This window comes from Urocitellus parryii, chromosome 4 (genome assembly GCF_045843805.1).
Source record: "Urocitellus parryii isolate mUroPar1 chromosome 4, mUroPar1.hap1, whole genome shotgun sequence".
Classification (NCBI taxonomy): domain Eukaryota; kingdom Metazoa; phylum Chordata; class Mammalia; order Rodentia; family Sciuridae; genus Urocitellus; species Urocitellus parryii.
Window position 1 is genome coordinate 161,424,988 of NC_135534.1, and position 16,732 is coordinate 161,441,719.

A 16,732-nucleotide genomic window follows, 5' to 3' on the forward strand; every position below is an offset into this window, starting at 1 on the left:
GCAATGGAAAAAGGCCTTACCTGGGCTTCTGCAGCTTCAATGCTGTGGGAGAGATTTCCGTTTTGTACAGGTTCCGAAGCATCGCTGGAAGGTGTCATTTCAACTTCTGTGCTCGTGCTATTTGGGAGTTCGATTTTTTCTGTGACATAATTTAAACACACACACACACACACACACACAAAGAAAACAATGGAATCAATGGTGGTAAAGAGTCACATTAAAAAAGAGAAACCTAAAATGCTGGGCCAGAGAGAAGATAGATGGTGGTGTCTGAGGCCTGGGGCTGGTGTTGGCCGAATGGCAAAGGGCCTTTACCATCCTTCCTGTGCCTTCTAGCATACTGCCCTCCTGCCCTTTGACAGGGCTCTGGCTTGCACTGGCATGATATCAGCTGGTGTGCCCCTCAGCCCCGTGGAGCTATCTTTCCTTTCCTTTTGCTATGATGCTGGGGATGGAACCCAGGCCATGGCACATGCTAGACAAGTGCTGCACCACTGAGCCATGTCCCAGCCCTCAGGTCCCACGGCATGTCCTTCTCCAACAGAGGCAAACTAGCCATTCAAAATACAAATGTAGATACTCAAAACCCAAAGCCACACCCAACCTTCGCACTGCTGTTCACCCTCTGGACCTTGTCCCTTAGTGTTTTCTCACCATGGGGTCTTGCACACTGTACTCTGCAGAGGGTATTGGTACCTGGGCATTCTGCCACTATAAGGTGTTGTCTTAGGCAAGTGTCCTCCTTCCTTGGGGTTTTGACAACCTTACCTGTGAAGTGAGCTCTTCAACTGCTGCATCTCCAGGGCCTATTCCCTTCAGCTACTTCTCTCAGGCTTTGTGAGTAGAAACTCTGCCAGTGCCTCAGTGTTCACTGGGAAGACAGGCTTGGCAAGCTGGCCCTTCTCATGAGCCTGGGGAATGCTACTGAGCACTTTTCTCACCAGGGCATCCCATTGCAGGCCAGGCAAAGAGGAACCAGGCAAGCAAGAGAGGCCCAAGTCCTGAATGAGGCAGTGGTTGGCTAAAGTGGAGCGCTGGGTCAGCAAGTGCAAAGACAAATTTTCTTCCGAGAGTTGAGAAGTGACTCGAGGGCTATGACTGAACACTGGGACTCTGTGACGCTGGGAACCAGACAGGTCTGTGTTCTTTATCTCACTCTACTTCTTATGCAAGTGACTCAACCTCTCTGACATTGAGGCAATGTTAATAGTACTACAATTATTATTACCACTACTGCTACCCCCACCATGACTACAGGGCACTTCTATAAAGATTAAATAAGAAAATGCATATAAAGCACTTAGCAGAGTTCCTGGTACAGAACAAGAAAGTAGAGACAAAAAATGTGAGCCCTGTTACAGTGCCTGCCTTTTACTAGATTTTTTTCTCCAGGGCTAAGAGGAGCACCTCCAGGTGGTCAGTGTTCAGGCAGCGCTGGGGTCACGTGGAACTTCAGTGGGAAGGAAATAAAAAGGTTTCTATTGGAATGACACGCTGTGTGGGGTCAGGCCCCAGGCTTCAGGGGGAGAATGAGGCTGTGTGGTGCACTATTAGGGCTGCTGGAACCTTCCAAAGGCTCATCAGTGTCAGATATAAGCAGGATCAAGTGGCTCACGGAGTATCAGAATGTTTTTATTTCTAGAAACTTCAGAAGAATTAAAGGTTTCTGATATTCACACAGAAGAAAACAATTTGCAAGGTATATAAACATTGTTGTGCTTGAAGGTGCCTGATATCGGAAATCACAGGAAGTGCATTTAGTGGTGGCATACAGAGATATAAATTGATTTAAATATGGAAAACCACAGAAACTCATTTTTACTTTATCTGTCCATGTTTTTAATAGTGACAGTGATTAGGAGTTGATGTTTTGTGGGGCTCTGCCAGTTTATCTTGGTATGTTTGATTACTAAGTACCTTGGGGAGTATTAAAACCCTATTTGGGAGAGCGTACTGGCTGGAATGATAAGCCTCAGGATTTGCCAAACTTGCTCCTAGCGACACAGGATTCTGGGAACCCAAAGGGAATAAGAGCATCCAAGGATAGACAGGAAACCACCCACCAGGCCTAACACCTAACTCGAGGATGCACATCTTAGCTTAGGAAGTACTTTCGCACGGCAGGCTGAGGTTTTTGTCACCAAGGAAAAGATAAAAATAAATCTTGGACTTAACTTTGAAAGCTTGGATTTTAGACACACTTCTATTTTGTAGTTACAAAGTTATTCACAGAATAATCGACTTGCAAGGCTCCTTGGAGTCCTGTGTCCCACGTCATCATAGGTCATCGTTCAATAGGAAGAGGGCAGAGCTGGAGCCCAGGCATTTAAATCTTACCACAGACAACTTCATTCCACAAAAGAGAAATCAAGTGGAGAAGAGAAAATAGATTGTATAATTGAACCTAAATATCACAAGCCAAACTTAACCTGGACAATAGATTTTTGTGGTATGGTTTTACATTTTTATAATACAAAGGCGAAACATGCTTATTCTGAAGGAAATGTGTCCAAGTTCACAGAAGCATAAAGAAGCAGACAAAACACACAGTTCTTAGTGCTGACTTCAAGATATCACCATTGTTAACATTTTCGCTGATTTTTGTTCAGTTTTTCTTTTCATACCCAATCGAATCTTGACTGTTTCTTGGCCAAAAATTTCCCTGAGCTACAAGTCAGGATAACAGGAGAGGCAGAGACTCTTCTACAGAGTGTCATGTATTTTGAGTGCAACACTGTTGAATTTTGTCTGCAGATAATTTTAGTTACTTGGGCAATAGCTTCGTTTATAGCATAGATCCAGATTAGGTTAAATTTAGTTTGAATTTAGAATTAGAGAACTGTATTATAGTTACAGACAGGAGAGGAGGAACATCATGTTCCAAGTTAAAATAAGATGCCTGAATGTCACAATCTGGTCACACAGGAGCTCTGGAAAAGTCAGCCAAAAGAGACCTGGGCTGGTACTACTGAATTCTTGAGAAAGAAGAGGCAGCCTCGGCCCAAAGGTACTAGGCCATGCAGGGAGTGGCCAATTGGTGATTTAGTGAATGTGCTGCAAGCAATGTCCTAGGTATTAAATCTGGTTGCTATTTCAGAAGGGGTACCCTCACCTTTGGTTAAACATTAGGTGACGTGTGTGTATGTGTGTGTGTGTGTGTGTCCTTTATGTGGAATCCCTGAAACGAAGCCATTATCTACTCCTGAAGGGTAGTGTCTGACTGGGAGTTGGCTAGAATCATTTTACTCTCCTTGGACTTCCCCTAGAGTTATTGGTGAAATACTGTGTCCTTTTCTTCCTTGGATCCATGTAGGGAAGAGAGACCCATGTCCAGGTTAGGGCCGACCTACAGGGTTCTATGTCAGCACTGAGTGAGCGGTGCCCATGCGGTGCCCTGCCTCTCAGCTCCCAGGAAGGGCATGAGATGGGGTCTCCGAGCACTCACCCACGTGATTGGCAGCCCCATTCTGCCTCTCGTTCTCATCCACTTGGCATTTCTTCTTGGCAATCTTGTGGAGAATTGAGGCCTTTTCTCTGAACCTCCCTGAAGCAAGAGAGAGTGGTGGGAAGGAGACAGAGTGAGAGGAAGATCGAGTCTGGTGGCAAAGGAGGAGCCATGGAAAAGCATGTGGCTTCTTCAGTTCTGCTGCTCTGGAGCAGTGACCACACCATCCTGTCCAACCTAACGCCCTAAAACCTGCAGGATCTGTGATTTCTTACCTGTGTGGGGTCGTTAGCCTGGTAATCTGTTTGAGAACCTCAAGCTGCTGGAGCATAGATGAAAGGTTCGTGACTTGGACCTCTTCCCTTCCCTCCCAGTTGCTTACAAATAATCCAAAGCATCAAGCATCACTGAAACTCCCTGCTGCTGAGATCCAAAACAGGTCAAAAGAAACAGAGCTGCTCTGGAGGCACAGACATTTCTCTGGAATTAAATACTCATCCCAGATTGGCTGTTGACAATGGATTGGGAAGAAATGCCAAGCCCAGGAGTCCTTTGTATTGACTTTGACTTTTAAGCTTTTATCATAATTAACATCACAGTTTCTAAATGAGTTAGGACTGGGCATCCATGAGCTTTCCAGATCAGCCAAGTTCACTATAGTTGAAGCTCTAAAAAGGCACTTGGTTCCATTTGGGAATCTAGAGCAAAGAATGATCAACTGAGCATGGCAAGTAATGCTGGTGCTGAGATACTTTAGGAAAGGTGCTGGAACAATACCCTTCCCAAAGCAATCATTTAAAACAGCTGTGCCACAAGTGGAACACGTCATTTCTTCATTATGACACAATGGGTAAAGGCATGCAACAAGCACAGAAAATAAGCATGCAAAAATGTAGATTGGGGAGACAGCACATTTCTCTGGTCTTCTTTCATCTTTGATTTTCTTCCTTAGGAGCACCCAAGGTGCAAATATTCTCATTTTAAACCAACTGATCATTCAGATCTGATGAGTTCTTCAAAATGCCATGACCCTTGTCATTCTCCCATCGGGCAAAGTTTTGTTGGCTGTGTTTCCTAGCAGCACGTTAACAGGGCTTCCCATTCCACTTTTCTAGTTAGAACCAAACCAAACTAAGATGTTTCTCCTGGAGAGGCTCTTCTGGAATGGGACACGGCAGGTTGGCATCCACCTGCTCCTCCCATGGACGGAAAATCATGGCATGTGGTGAATAGTGGTGACATGTATGACTGGTTGGGAGTAACAGAACCTGTAAGCTCCACTGGTGAATGTGGCAGGGGCTAGGGCCATTCTGCTCACAGCTCCATTAGCCATGACCTTAGACACCTTGCTACATCAAGGCAACCTCTAGGCAAAGAATGTGCAGCCCAAGGTGTATTCTCAAAGGCAGCATCAAGGGAAATATCATACACAAAAAAGTGCAGGTCAGTCTTCTGTGTGGGCTGCAGAAGGGACGAGAAGGAAGGATGGGGAGCGGGGCATGGCATCCATCTTTGAGGGATGCTGAAGGTCAGCCTGAGGTCAACAACCTGGAAGGTAGTTTGAATTTGGTTGTTTCTATTTAATCTCCCAGGTAAACTGTAGGAAGAAAAAGGGAAACGAAACAAGGCTAGGGAAAGGAGGAGGAAGGAGAGCAAGGAAGGAAAGAATAAAAGAGAAAAAGAAGGAACCAGGAAGGAGGCGGAACGCAGGGGATGAGATTGCCTGGAGGTTGCCCAGGGGGTGCCGATGCCAGGTGCTTGTCTGGCTGCCAGATCCAGTGTTTTCTGAGGCCCAAGAATATAAGAGTGATCTTCAGAAACTCTCTAGCCTTATGCCTAAAGAGGGGATACTCCCCATGGAAGTATCCCAAAAGTATCCAATTCCAAAAAGTCCCCAAAGCACATGATTTTTACTCTAGAAAATAAAAAGGAGATTCTGAAATGTCATTGGAGATGATGCTTCTCACAAACCCTGTGGTGTCAGGATTGCTCTGTGAGCATAGATCATGCTGTAGCTCTGTGAAATAAAGATGATCAATATTTGCTATTTTAAAATTACATATAAAATAATAAAGTAGGAAAGAATTCAGAAGAGGAAATAAGATTGTGGAAATAAAACCCGAGATAATAACCCAATCCAAACAAAGTTCTAAAATCAAGAATAAAGGCAGAGAAACCAGCTAGAAATCAGCGAATAGCCTATTGTTTGTGGTTACAAGAATCTTCCCAGAGATTAGGTGTGTGCCAGAGAGAGAGATACTTACAAAAGGGACCTTGAAATATGTTAGGGTATAGCCAATTTACTCTGTCAGGAAGCATCCTTCAGTACAGTGTTGGTAACACACAGGGTGGGGTTTTCCTAAATTCTCCAAGGGAGGACTATGTGGACACAGTAGGAAATGATTCTCGACCTGGGATTTTGGAGTTTCTCATACATTTTACATGCCAGTGAGGGTTTTCTGAACTGTCTTAGTATTTTTTTTTCCACTGTAGCAGCACCTCTGATTTCCTCTGCTGTTGAAAAGTAGAAGGGATTCACCTTGTTTGCTTTCTCTTGGGATCTAGCCCTTTGGGCAGGAGGTAAAGCAGCTGAGGCTGGTTGGTGAACTATCTTTTCTGCAGATTTCAACTTCTTTCATTCACCTTTTCCTGACCATTGTTTGTCCCCACTGTCATGACCTGACAACCATTGTACATTCTAAGTGCTGACGATGCTGCTCTCTAGCCTGGAAGGATTTCCCCTTGAAGATTAATTTCTTGAAAGGCAGAAATGAGGGCTGACCTTCAGAATTCAGCACACACTGATGCTCCTGGAGGGTGATGGGCGGGGCTTGACAAAGGGAGGTATTCCAGTCCTGTGGACATCCCAGGGACACCCCAGAGTAGCTTCTGAGAAATGAGGCTCACAGGACAAGAATGACCATGAGATCTCTGGGGCAGAAACCAGCACAGAACCTGTGGTTTTCAAAGTGACCCTTTTGCCTTAGGGTAGGAAGACATGGCACCTTGAGGACCTGTTCAGGTTCAAGTCACAAGCAAAACGTTTGTGAAAGGGACAACAGGGTATTGTGGTTAAAAAATTGAAGCAATTTAGAGGCAGGTGGGTCTGAGCCCAAGCCCAAGTTCTGTTGGGTGATTTTTGGTACATTCCTGCATAATTCTGGTCTTCAGTTTTCTCATCTCTTACATGGGGATTCCAATCGTATTGGCTCACAAGTTAAATGTAAGTAAGCCTTACAAAAGAAAATTTGTGTATAGGGCACATCACAGTGTAAAGAATTGGAAAAACTCTGTCAATAAGAGGAAAAAGAGAAACAAATCAACAAAATGCCCAAGGGCAACGGTGATATGGCTCCAAGTTGCTTTAGGAGGGCTATTGCTATTTTCTCTTCTTTAAATCCACATAGGCAAGAGCAGAGAATCATTCACATGCAGACCTAGTAACATACTAAGACCTTGTGGGATTGGTGCTCTGGTTTTACAGAATCCTTAAAAAATCAGCTCCAAATTTTAGGCACATATTGCTGTAAGGGATGGCACAGAGGAACTGATCTAAGAAACAATCGTGCAACTTTGTGCTTGGTGACAAAGAGTGAAGGTATTCTTCAGTACTTTTCAAGGTCAACGAATGAGCGATTTTTATCATGTTTTAAGGCTACCTTAAAAAATATACTCTGTTGTGGCGTAAACCCTAAGGTGTTGAAGTTTTATATAGCTACAGATATTTGTATACTTAGAAATCTCAGAAATAGCAAACTCTGCTCAAATCGTGAGGCACCTACGTCAAAACCTAGTGTATAATTTTAAGATAGATTAGTTTGGTCTGAAATTTGCAAGACTACCAGCTGAGTGTCCTCAGAGGAGTGTGTGTTGAGGGGGTGGTAAGGAAGTATGGAAGGAAAAGATCAAAGCATAAAGGCCCAATGTGAATAAGAATGAATTTAGAAAAACATCCGGCAATCAAAATCTTTGACCAGATCACTCTGAAATGAAACAGAAATCCCACGCTGCAGTGCAAAGAAAACCATCGGAGGGTCTGTTCACTCAAAGGAAATAATTTGGCTTCTGTTCTGCTGGTTAATTAATTAAGACAGCCCCTTGCACATTCCCACCAAGCCTGTAATAGTCAAAAAGAACCCTTTGGGTTGGCAATCTGATTAGCTCCAGGCTGCCATGGAACATTCTGAGCATCAGCAACAGAGGAAAAAAAAAAAAGAAAAAAAGGGACAAAAGAGATAAGATGCAAAAGGAGCTACCACACACCCCTCAGTGAGCAGCCTGTGGTTTGGGGAAAAAAAAGCAAAAAATGAAACAGAAGGGAAAGTTTGAAAATAAGTCTTTTAAAATCTATTTTTGTGTTTTCAGCTCTGCCTGTCCTGTGTTTCTCTGAAGTTTGTGGCTTGGCAGGTAGTTTCAAAGGCAGAAGTGCACCTGAATTTGCCTCCCATTTATTCTGTGCCTTTTCTCCAGACTCAGATCATCATCAGACAGACCATCCTCACCCTGACAAGGCAACACAACTGATGTGGCACTGCGGGGTCATCCTGGGCTTCTCTTTCTCCCATCCTCCACGTGCACCTTCCATCAGCAACTCTGGTGCCTCTATTTTCAAGATATTTCAGACTCTGCCCACTTCTTCCTCCCCAGGCGGTTACCCCTGGGCCCCACCAGAAACAAGTCTCTCGGGAGCAATCTGTCTAGTCTGCGTGTATCCTTCCTACCCTTACCTCTTCTTCCCCCAGGCTCAAGGACTCAACTTTCCCCAGCACACTTAGGGGTCAGTAGTGTGGACTAGGTTTCTCTCTTCTCTGTGCACAATCCTGGAATGGCTCTCTAGGTCAAAGTGAAAGTCAAGACCTTACAATGCCCTGCAAGATTCTATCCAATGAGGCTCACCCTGGCTGCCTGGACCTCATCCCCACTCCCTCTCCTTGCTGAAGGCTTCTCTCTGGATACCCACACCCCTCCTTCTCATCAGAGAATGTTTGAAATTCAATATTCTTAGGGCACTTCATACACCAGTCACAGCCTCTTTCAGCTTGCTGCCCACATGTCTGCTTTGCCCACCAGAGGGCAGTCTTCTCTGGAGAAGGGACTTTCTCCCCACCATCTTACCCTTCAACAAGTATCTTAGAATAATGTCTGGCTCATCACACACACCCAGACTGCAGTGAAACTTGCTATAATCAGCTCTCCTGGGAAGCTGAGCTTCCTTTCAAGCCCGTACAAGTCACAAACAATCTTCCACACTGCAAATATTAAGCAAACTTGTGCTTTGTACTGGGTACCTAATTTGGTGAACAAGGTAGATTCAGCTGCTGCCCTTGTGGAGTTCATAGCCTGGAATGGAAAAAAGAACAGTAACAAGGACTTCAGATTTGTTCTCTGACGGGGGAGGCCTTCTTGGAAGGGGTATGGATGCTCAGAGAATAAAACTGAAAGCTTCTTTGTAAGAGATGCTACCTAGCAGCTGGGGTGGGGGAGAAATGGATCCTCTTCCCATTCTATAAATTGTCTTTGTGGAGCAGTTTATGTATCTAATAGGGGCTAGCTTGATTTTTATTCTTAAAAGAAAAATAGCAATGATAATAATTTCAATTTAAGCAAAAAACTCACTAAGAACAAAGAATTTTATTTAGCCCTAAATCTGTGTTTGAAATATCGTTTCTAAATTATTTTTTTCTAATTTTTGTGAAACATCATGGAAATGATTTATTATACTACAATGATATGATTGAAAACTAAGCTACTCTTGTGATAAAATATTTTTTTAAAGCGTCTTTAGTGAAGGAACCACAGAATAGAGATGATTAACATAATTTGATTGTCATTTTATTTACAGACACAATCATAGGAGTAGTTTCTGTAATTAATTAATTGTATCTCAAGTGGTGGCCAAACCCATTGTATAGTGAAGGGATCAACTGGATCTCCTCATTAAGTCTTTCCTTAATGTTGTTCCTTAGGAATGACATTTGTGACCACATATAAAGAACGGTTCTGTCTAAATATGCGTTAGTTCTATCATACTCCCTAGCAAGGTCACCTGGTAATTGGGAATACAAGCTTGTTTTTGTAAATATTTTGAAATGTTTCCAATGTTTTGCCAAGGCTGGTATCCAAAAGACTGATATTTTATCTTTATGTTTCCAATTTCTTGTCTCCCCACAAAGTTTGTGGAATCAGTCGTCTTCAATCTGTAGTCTTCCCTTTCCCCACAGCATGATCATGATCAAATCTCTCAATTTGGGAGTTTTTCTCTGGATTTCAGATTTCCTGCTGGCATTTTCCCTCTCTTACCTGCCTTTTGCAGCTGTGCCTCTCTAAAGAACCATCTCTGCTGGTGCCTCTGTTTCTTTGTCTCCTTTGTTATAATAGTAAGTCTGCATCTGGCACCTGCCAGCATTACTCCAAGGGACCTGCCTTCTGCCACTTTTTGTCTCCATGTGACTTGATTTCTCAGTGGTATTTGGTATTCCTCGCTTCTCCTCTTCTATTTCAAGAGTCCCCAAGAGTTCCCTTTAAGTGTTGGTATTCCTCAGTGTTCCCTCCTGGCTCTCTTCCCCATTCCTCACTGTCTCCTCAGAGGACCCATTTGACCATGACCTGAGTGTCTAGACCCTCCTCTTCTGCAGACCTTGAACACCTTCTCTTGGAAGTTCCTCTGACAGAAAAGCTAAACATGCCCAAACTTCACACATTGTCCTCTTTCCTAGGAATCTGTCTTTTGCTTGTATTTTCTACTGGTGATTTCTGCACTCCAAAATTCTCCCAGCCATCCTAGAGATCTCCTTGTTGCCTTTATCCAATGAGTTGCCAAGTCCTTTTTCCTCTACCTTTGAATTCTTTTGTTCCAACTTTTCCAGCCTTAATTAGCCTCCTGGTTCTCAACTGCATCTCCTGCATTCCCCCAATTTACCCTTCCTGTGGCTTGGGGTGCTTCCCACTTACATGCCTGTCTTACTGCCTTTCAATTTTCTGCTTTAGGAAAACTTCTTCTATCACATTACCCTGATACCTGTCCTATCATGGCAGTGGTCACAGAGCCTCAGAGATATCTCCCATGCTAACATGCAGAGCCCTGGATCACAAGGCTGTAGTATCTGTCCTCCTCGTACTTACTGTCCAGGATGGTTCTCTGTTTATGAGAATAGCAACCTTCATGCAAAAAATAAAGAAGGAGATGTAAGTGGGTGGGTATGGGGGAGGTGCTTCAATTGCTTGCCACATGAAACTATTCTGAGTTTCCCCTTTGGGTGGTGGATAGAGAAAGAAGAAGAACTCAGAAGCACAATCCAGGAAACTCATCAGTCTCTCTGCTTGGCTAATATTTTGGTTAAATTTCCTAAATCTGCGAGCATGTATAGTTAATAATTTTCTGTTTGGATGCTCTTTTTTTAAATGATCTCTAATCAAGCTCAGTAAAAACTGGAACTTTACAACCAAAAAACTTGCAGCAGGTAACAGGATTGCAGAGAACAATGTTTCAGGAAAAGGGCCAACTTGGCTGACTGACACTGATGGAGAGCTGATGTGTTTTTGGGTCACCTGCTTTTATTATTAAATTTTCTGAGCATTTCTATCTTGTATTACAGAGACACAAATGTCTCACAGAAAGTTGCAAACAGGTTTGTCTGAGTCTCAGATTTGGAGTTTTGAGCCATGAAGCCATGAAGTCAGATATAAGCTTTAAACATCTTCCTTTTGTTTCCGTCCCTCAAGCCCTGTGGATATCTAAGATATAAACAAATGAATCACTTTACTAATAAGGTAGACCTCATATTTGAAGACCTGCCAACATTTAACCCAACTTCAACCTAATGGGTGGAAAAAGTTCTTCCAAGTCAGGTTGTTAAGGATTGATCATGGGTATGTCTCTCTGCAAATGGGTGGTGACATTAATCTATTCATCTGGGGAGAGTTTTGATTTGTTCACAGCACCTAGAAAATAGTAGATGCTAAATAAATGTACATTGAATGATTAATATGACCTATGTGTAAAAAAAGCAGAACTTAAGAAAACAATTCTTGGCCTACACATTGCCTAATTATTTATCTTTAAGTGAAGTGAAAAATTTTGGATTTGGCTAAAAATTTATATAGCAACAGCTACTATTTTGTGTACATATATCATCTGTTGTCACCTGGATTTCATGTGTCTATGAATTGGCAGTTAATTTTTTTTTAAATCCTCAGGTTTACATTGTAACCTGGTACCTACAAATTACCTTTGGAATGTGGGGTTGCAACAGAAATGTGAGCACATACTCAGAGTTCTTAACCAAAGGCTTAGAGGCCCATGACTAAAAATGAGATGATTCAATTCATTTCAGATTTAACTATAAGAAACTTACCATGCTTAATTGAACATGCCAGCCCCCTGGTATAACAAACTCTCACTTTTTTTTTCCTTAAAAGAGAAAGCTGTGTGTGTATGCATGTATGTGTGTGTGTGTGTGTGCCTGTGTGTGCCTGTGTGTGTGTGTGTGTGTGTATTATTCATTTATAATAACAGTATTCAAGTTTGACTGATGAAGGCAACTTAGCATTTTCAGCTCTAGGGATGTCAGAAACAGACAAAAAGAAGCATCCACAATTTGCCTTCTGCTGCCATTTAACACCTTCTACATATGCAATGTGGCAAAATCTGCCTGTACTTGCCAAGTCCAATCTTTCTGCTTTTACTGCTGACAGTTTAGATCATGAATATAAGATGCAATGAAGTTTGCAAAGCCGGATGTATTCACATCAGAGGACTTCCTTGGTCCTGGTTTTCAGGAAGACTGGGGGCTTTACCCACACAGCTGGTTTGTCCTTGCAGCAGACCTAATGTTGGTTACTAGCTGGTTAGTTGGTTATGCACATTCACTAGGCTGCTGTCTTCCTAAGATCCAGCCCCAGGGATGAACTTGAAAGAATACATCTCTGAAGACATCATGTGACTAAAAACTGGTGAGTTCAAAAGTACATCTTTTTTTTTTTTTTTTTTTTTTTTTTTTTTTTTTTTTTTGATAAAGCCCAGCCTTGAGAGAGCAACTGTTCAAGTGCCCAGAACCATCACTTGGCCATGAAAGGTTGGACTGAATGAGTTAAACCATAAACTTGGAATGAATGAAACATAACACGTATTGGAAATGGTGTCCATGCACAAGAGGGGTTTCTTGCTTTGGTAACTATGGGATAGAAGGTTAAGTTGCAGTGTGTCTCGACTCTCTAAAGAAAGTGAGTGGCCTGGAGGTGACAGGGGCATGTGCTGCAGCAGGAGCTTGATGTTCTGTGTAGGAGGAAGAGTCTGATCACTCAATTTTAGAGAGGACAAATACTTTCATTGTAACTGTACCCTGGCTTCAGCTCAACTTTGGTAAATATTCAGGTTTCTAAAATAGGTAAATTAGAATGTAGCTACATTACAAAGGAATATCTGCTTTGTAATGAAGTCAGAATGCATCTCTCTTCAAAGGATTTAAACTTGCTATTTGAGGCTCTCTCGGCACTGTTAGTGGGAATACAAATTGGTGAAATCAATATGGCACCATCTTTCAAAACTTGATGTGTATTTTGATCAGGCATTTCTATTTCTAGGAATTTATTTTATGTATCTCTACTCAGTAAAGTTTACAATTGGGGATACTTACGAAGATGCTCATTTAGCATTGATGTAATAACTAGATAAATAAACAAAAATGAAAATACTCTACGTGTTCTTCAACAGAGGACTGATCGTACCTACCGTGGAACAGCCATGAAACGAATGGGATACTATGCAGCCGTCAAAAAAAATGAGGACGGCCTAAATGTGCACATGTGGAAAAATCTCAAGATACTATTAATAAACAAAACTCAGGTTTCATTATAAAAGAGAATCTCTGTTAAAACACTGATGAAAGAAGTTATCTCTAAGAAATGGGTAGAATCTGGGATAGAAAGGAGATTCACTTTTTATTATAAGTAGTATCTCCTTTTTCTTTGTGCCCATAATGTTTTTATAATAAAAAAGAATAGTTAAAATTAATTTGTGATTTGAAACTTCTACTGTGATAAAAGTTTGGATTTGTAACTAAATATACTTTTTTTCCTTTTTCTTTGGTAATGGGAATTGAACCCAAGGGTTTAAAAAAAAATTTTTTTTTTAGTTGTTCATGAAGCTTTATTTTATTTATATGTGGTGCTGAGAATCAAACCTCACACATGCTAGGCAAGCACGCTACCACTGAGCCACAACCCTAGCTCCCTGAGCCACAACCCCAGCTCCAAACCCAAGGGTTTTTAACCTTGAAACCACATTCCCAGTCCTTTTTATTTTGAGACGTGGTCTCACTAAGTTGCTTAGAGCCTAAGTTGCTGAGAGCCTTGCTAAGTTGCTGAGGCTGGCTTCACTCCCGCCATCCTTCTGCCTCAGCCTCCTGAGCTGCTGGGATTACAGATGTGCACCACCGTGCCCGACCTTTCCCATTTTTTTAAAAGATCTATTCTATAGGAAATATCGAATGCATTGTTTGCTATGTTTAACCACATTAAAAGAGAATTTGGCTATGGATTGGATCAAATAATATGCAATACTTTTACTTTAGACATAGTGACCTAGGCACTACCACAGTCCTGGTGGTGGCCCAATCAAGCGCAAAATCAAGTTTTCAGGAGTTGGGGTCGATTGCAAGCCTGTGTCCGCCATCACTTTGAATAAAAGATACCAGGACAGAATTGTGGACATGGGACTGGAGGGGCCATCCTGTCCATTATCTGAACATCTCAGTGTTGGGGTCCTTGGCTTCTCCAGTGCAAGGTCCTTCTGTCTTTGGACATGTCTGTGAGGAAGGTTTTTCTACACCAGGCTGAACCTTCTCTTCCTGAACTGAGGAAGGTAACTTAACTCCATAACCAAGGCACCACCTGCTGGAAGACTTGCCTAGGAAAACCTTCTGCACAGCGACCTTTTCCTGGTAAGACAGACCCTACTTTCCCGTGGGACTAATTCCAAGAAAGAGGCTGGAGCGAGAACTTGTAAGATGCTGTGGGGTGTTCCCTAACAGCACACTCCCTCCTTCCAGGTCACCTGTCAGCACCTGGACCCTCAGTTCAAGATGGCTCTGAACATACCTGACTTAATCTCCCATCTTCAACATCAGGAAACCTCCTACATCTTTAACCCCTTCTCTGAATATTCCCTTTGCCTTCTCGTAACATCCCCAACTCAGCTGTGAGCTGAAGACTCCTTTCTCCTTGCAGCCTTTGATGATGGCAGATGCCCACACCTCTGAATGTCCCACCCCAACCTGTTTCTCACTGCTTTTAATGGTTTCTCTACCTCCTTGGGAGCACAAGCCCATAATTTACGAGCTGTATTTCCCTCCCCTATTTCCTAGAGATCTTAGACCCTAGTTCATTGTTTCCCTCTCCATCATTACTCCTGTCCCCAGTGGTGGTAATTTCACAGGTGAGCCGTGCGACACCTGGCTCCTCACTGCCTCACTCTACCCACATCCAGCTCTCTCAGCTCACGCATCCACCCACTCCTGTGTTTAATCCCTAGACCTTGTCACTAGCAATAACCACATGACTTTCATAATCTTGATTTGAAGCATCTCACTTTCTATCATTCTTTTTAACTTTTCTACTACAACGATTCTTTGATCTCATTGGTCAATTCATGGATGCTCTCATCTTTTTGCTGCTCCCCCTTGGAATGTGTTTTTCACACAGTTTCTGGGTCACCATTCCATCTTGGTTCTCTTCCTAGTCTCCCCTTTTTCCCCAGACTGTCAAATTTGGAGCCTTCGGGGATTCATCCTTGGTCATCTCCTCCCTATCTGTCAGCCAGGAATTGCCATCCAGGTCTGTGGTTTTAAAGAACATCTATCTTTTATGACTTTCAAAGTTGTGTCTGCAGCCCTGCCTGACCTCTCTCCCAAGCTTCAACCTCCCATCTGTACTATTTTTTAACATCTCTACTTGGATGTCTTGGGACCATCCCAAACTTACCATGAGCTCTCAGCATCTCTCCTATGGCTTGTTCTAGTCTCAGTCTTCCTCATCACTATGCAGATGTATGAAAGTGAGATTTCTCTGTCATGGAGAGACTGCAAGTTGGCTATGTAGCGTCTATTCTTTAGCAACTCACTGAATTTAATAAACAACATTCCCAAGCTGCCTTGAAACTAGGTGTATCCATGTGACTGAGTTTTGGGGAAATTTTACTGAGAGGGTCTTCAGGGAAAGCTCCTTGAAAAGGAGACAAAACCAAAAACCAACCAACCAACCAAACCAAACCAAACAAAAACAAAAATGGGGAAAATCACTTTGATTCTTTTTCCTTCCTGGAATACAGATGTGCTGGCTGGAGCTCCAGCAGCAGCCATTTGGGACCATGAGGTGCTTTTGAGATTGAAAGTCCTATGCTGAGGTTGTGGAGCAGAAGGATGGTGGAAAGAGCCTGAGTTTGGAACATGATAGAGCTGCCAGATATCCCATGTCCTATCTGGCTCTGGACTTCTTACACTTGAGAGGAAAATGAACTTCCATCTGGGTATAAACTGCTATCTGCCACTGTTATTCTGGACTTTGTGTTATATAAAGCTGAAACAAACCAGCCTGAAATATTAGCGTATATAACATGGTCCTATCCATTTGATCAAGGAATAAAGTGTACTGTGAAGGCAGCAGATCACAGCAAGAACTTGTTTAGAAGTCCATTTTTAGAGGACCCATTGGGGACACTGGAAAACAATACTGGATGGCATTCCAAAGACCCTTTCTCTTTGAAAAAGGACTGGACTATGTCACTGCAGCTAAGAAGGTTAATTGACGAGATAATGTGACCTTAAGGTGCTTTTGTTTCTTTGAAATAATTGGAATTTTCAAAACTCAGCCACATGCCTAATCTAGGAGCCCATGATTCTCAGTTTGTTGATAGGCTTACTGCCATTAAAGAAAAAGTTACAATTTTTGACCTTGACATCAAAACTCTTTCTATCCTATTTTTTTCTTACACAATGACCAAAGATTGATTTTTTTAAAAAATAGTGGTTAAAAACTTTTTTTTTTCTGGATATGCTCCTGTTCAGTGGCAATAACTTTCTCCATGCAATGTTTAACTCCAAAGAGCAAAAATTAAGACTTCTGAATATTGCCACTGGTAGAAAGACCTCTTCTCCAGTAAATTCATCTATTCCATCATGCAAACTTGTTTCACTTGAACTTGTTTCACTTGAAAAAAGTTTCCACATTTTTATTTACAGTAGCATTAGGAAAGGATGCCAATTTCAATTCACTGAGAATTTTCCAGAGTGA

The 16,732-nt window shown here is 42.4% G+C and overlaps 1 protein-coding gene across 3 annotated transcripts in view; it reads right to left on the reverse strand.

Moving 5' to 3' along the window:
• Positions 1–16,732, reverse strand: part of Slc24a2 (solute carrier family 24 member 2) — a 214,761-nt gene that overhangs the window by 32,718 nt on the left and 165,311 nt on the right. For all 3 annotated transcript variants that reach the window (XM_026397581.2, XM_026397579.2, XM_026397578.2), the window contains 2 exons: positions 3,446–3,544; positions 21–139 (listed from right to left, as the gene is read on the reverse strand). In XM_026397581.2, the coding sequence (XP_026253366.1) occupies positions 21–139; positions 3,446–3,544 (218 nt within the window). The remainder of the gene's footprint in view (positions 1–20; positions 140–3,445; positions 3,545–16,732) is intronic.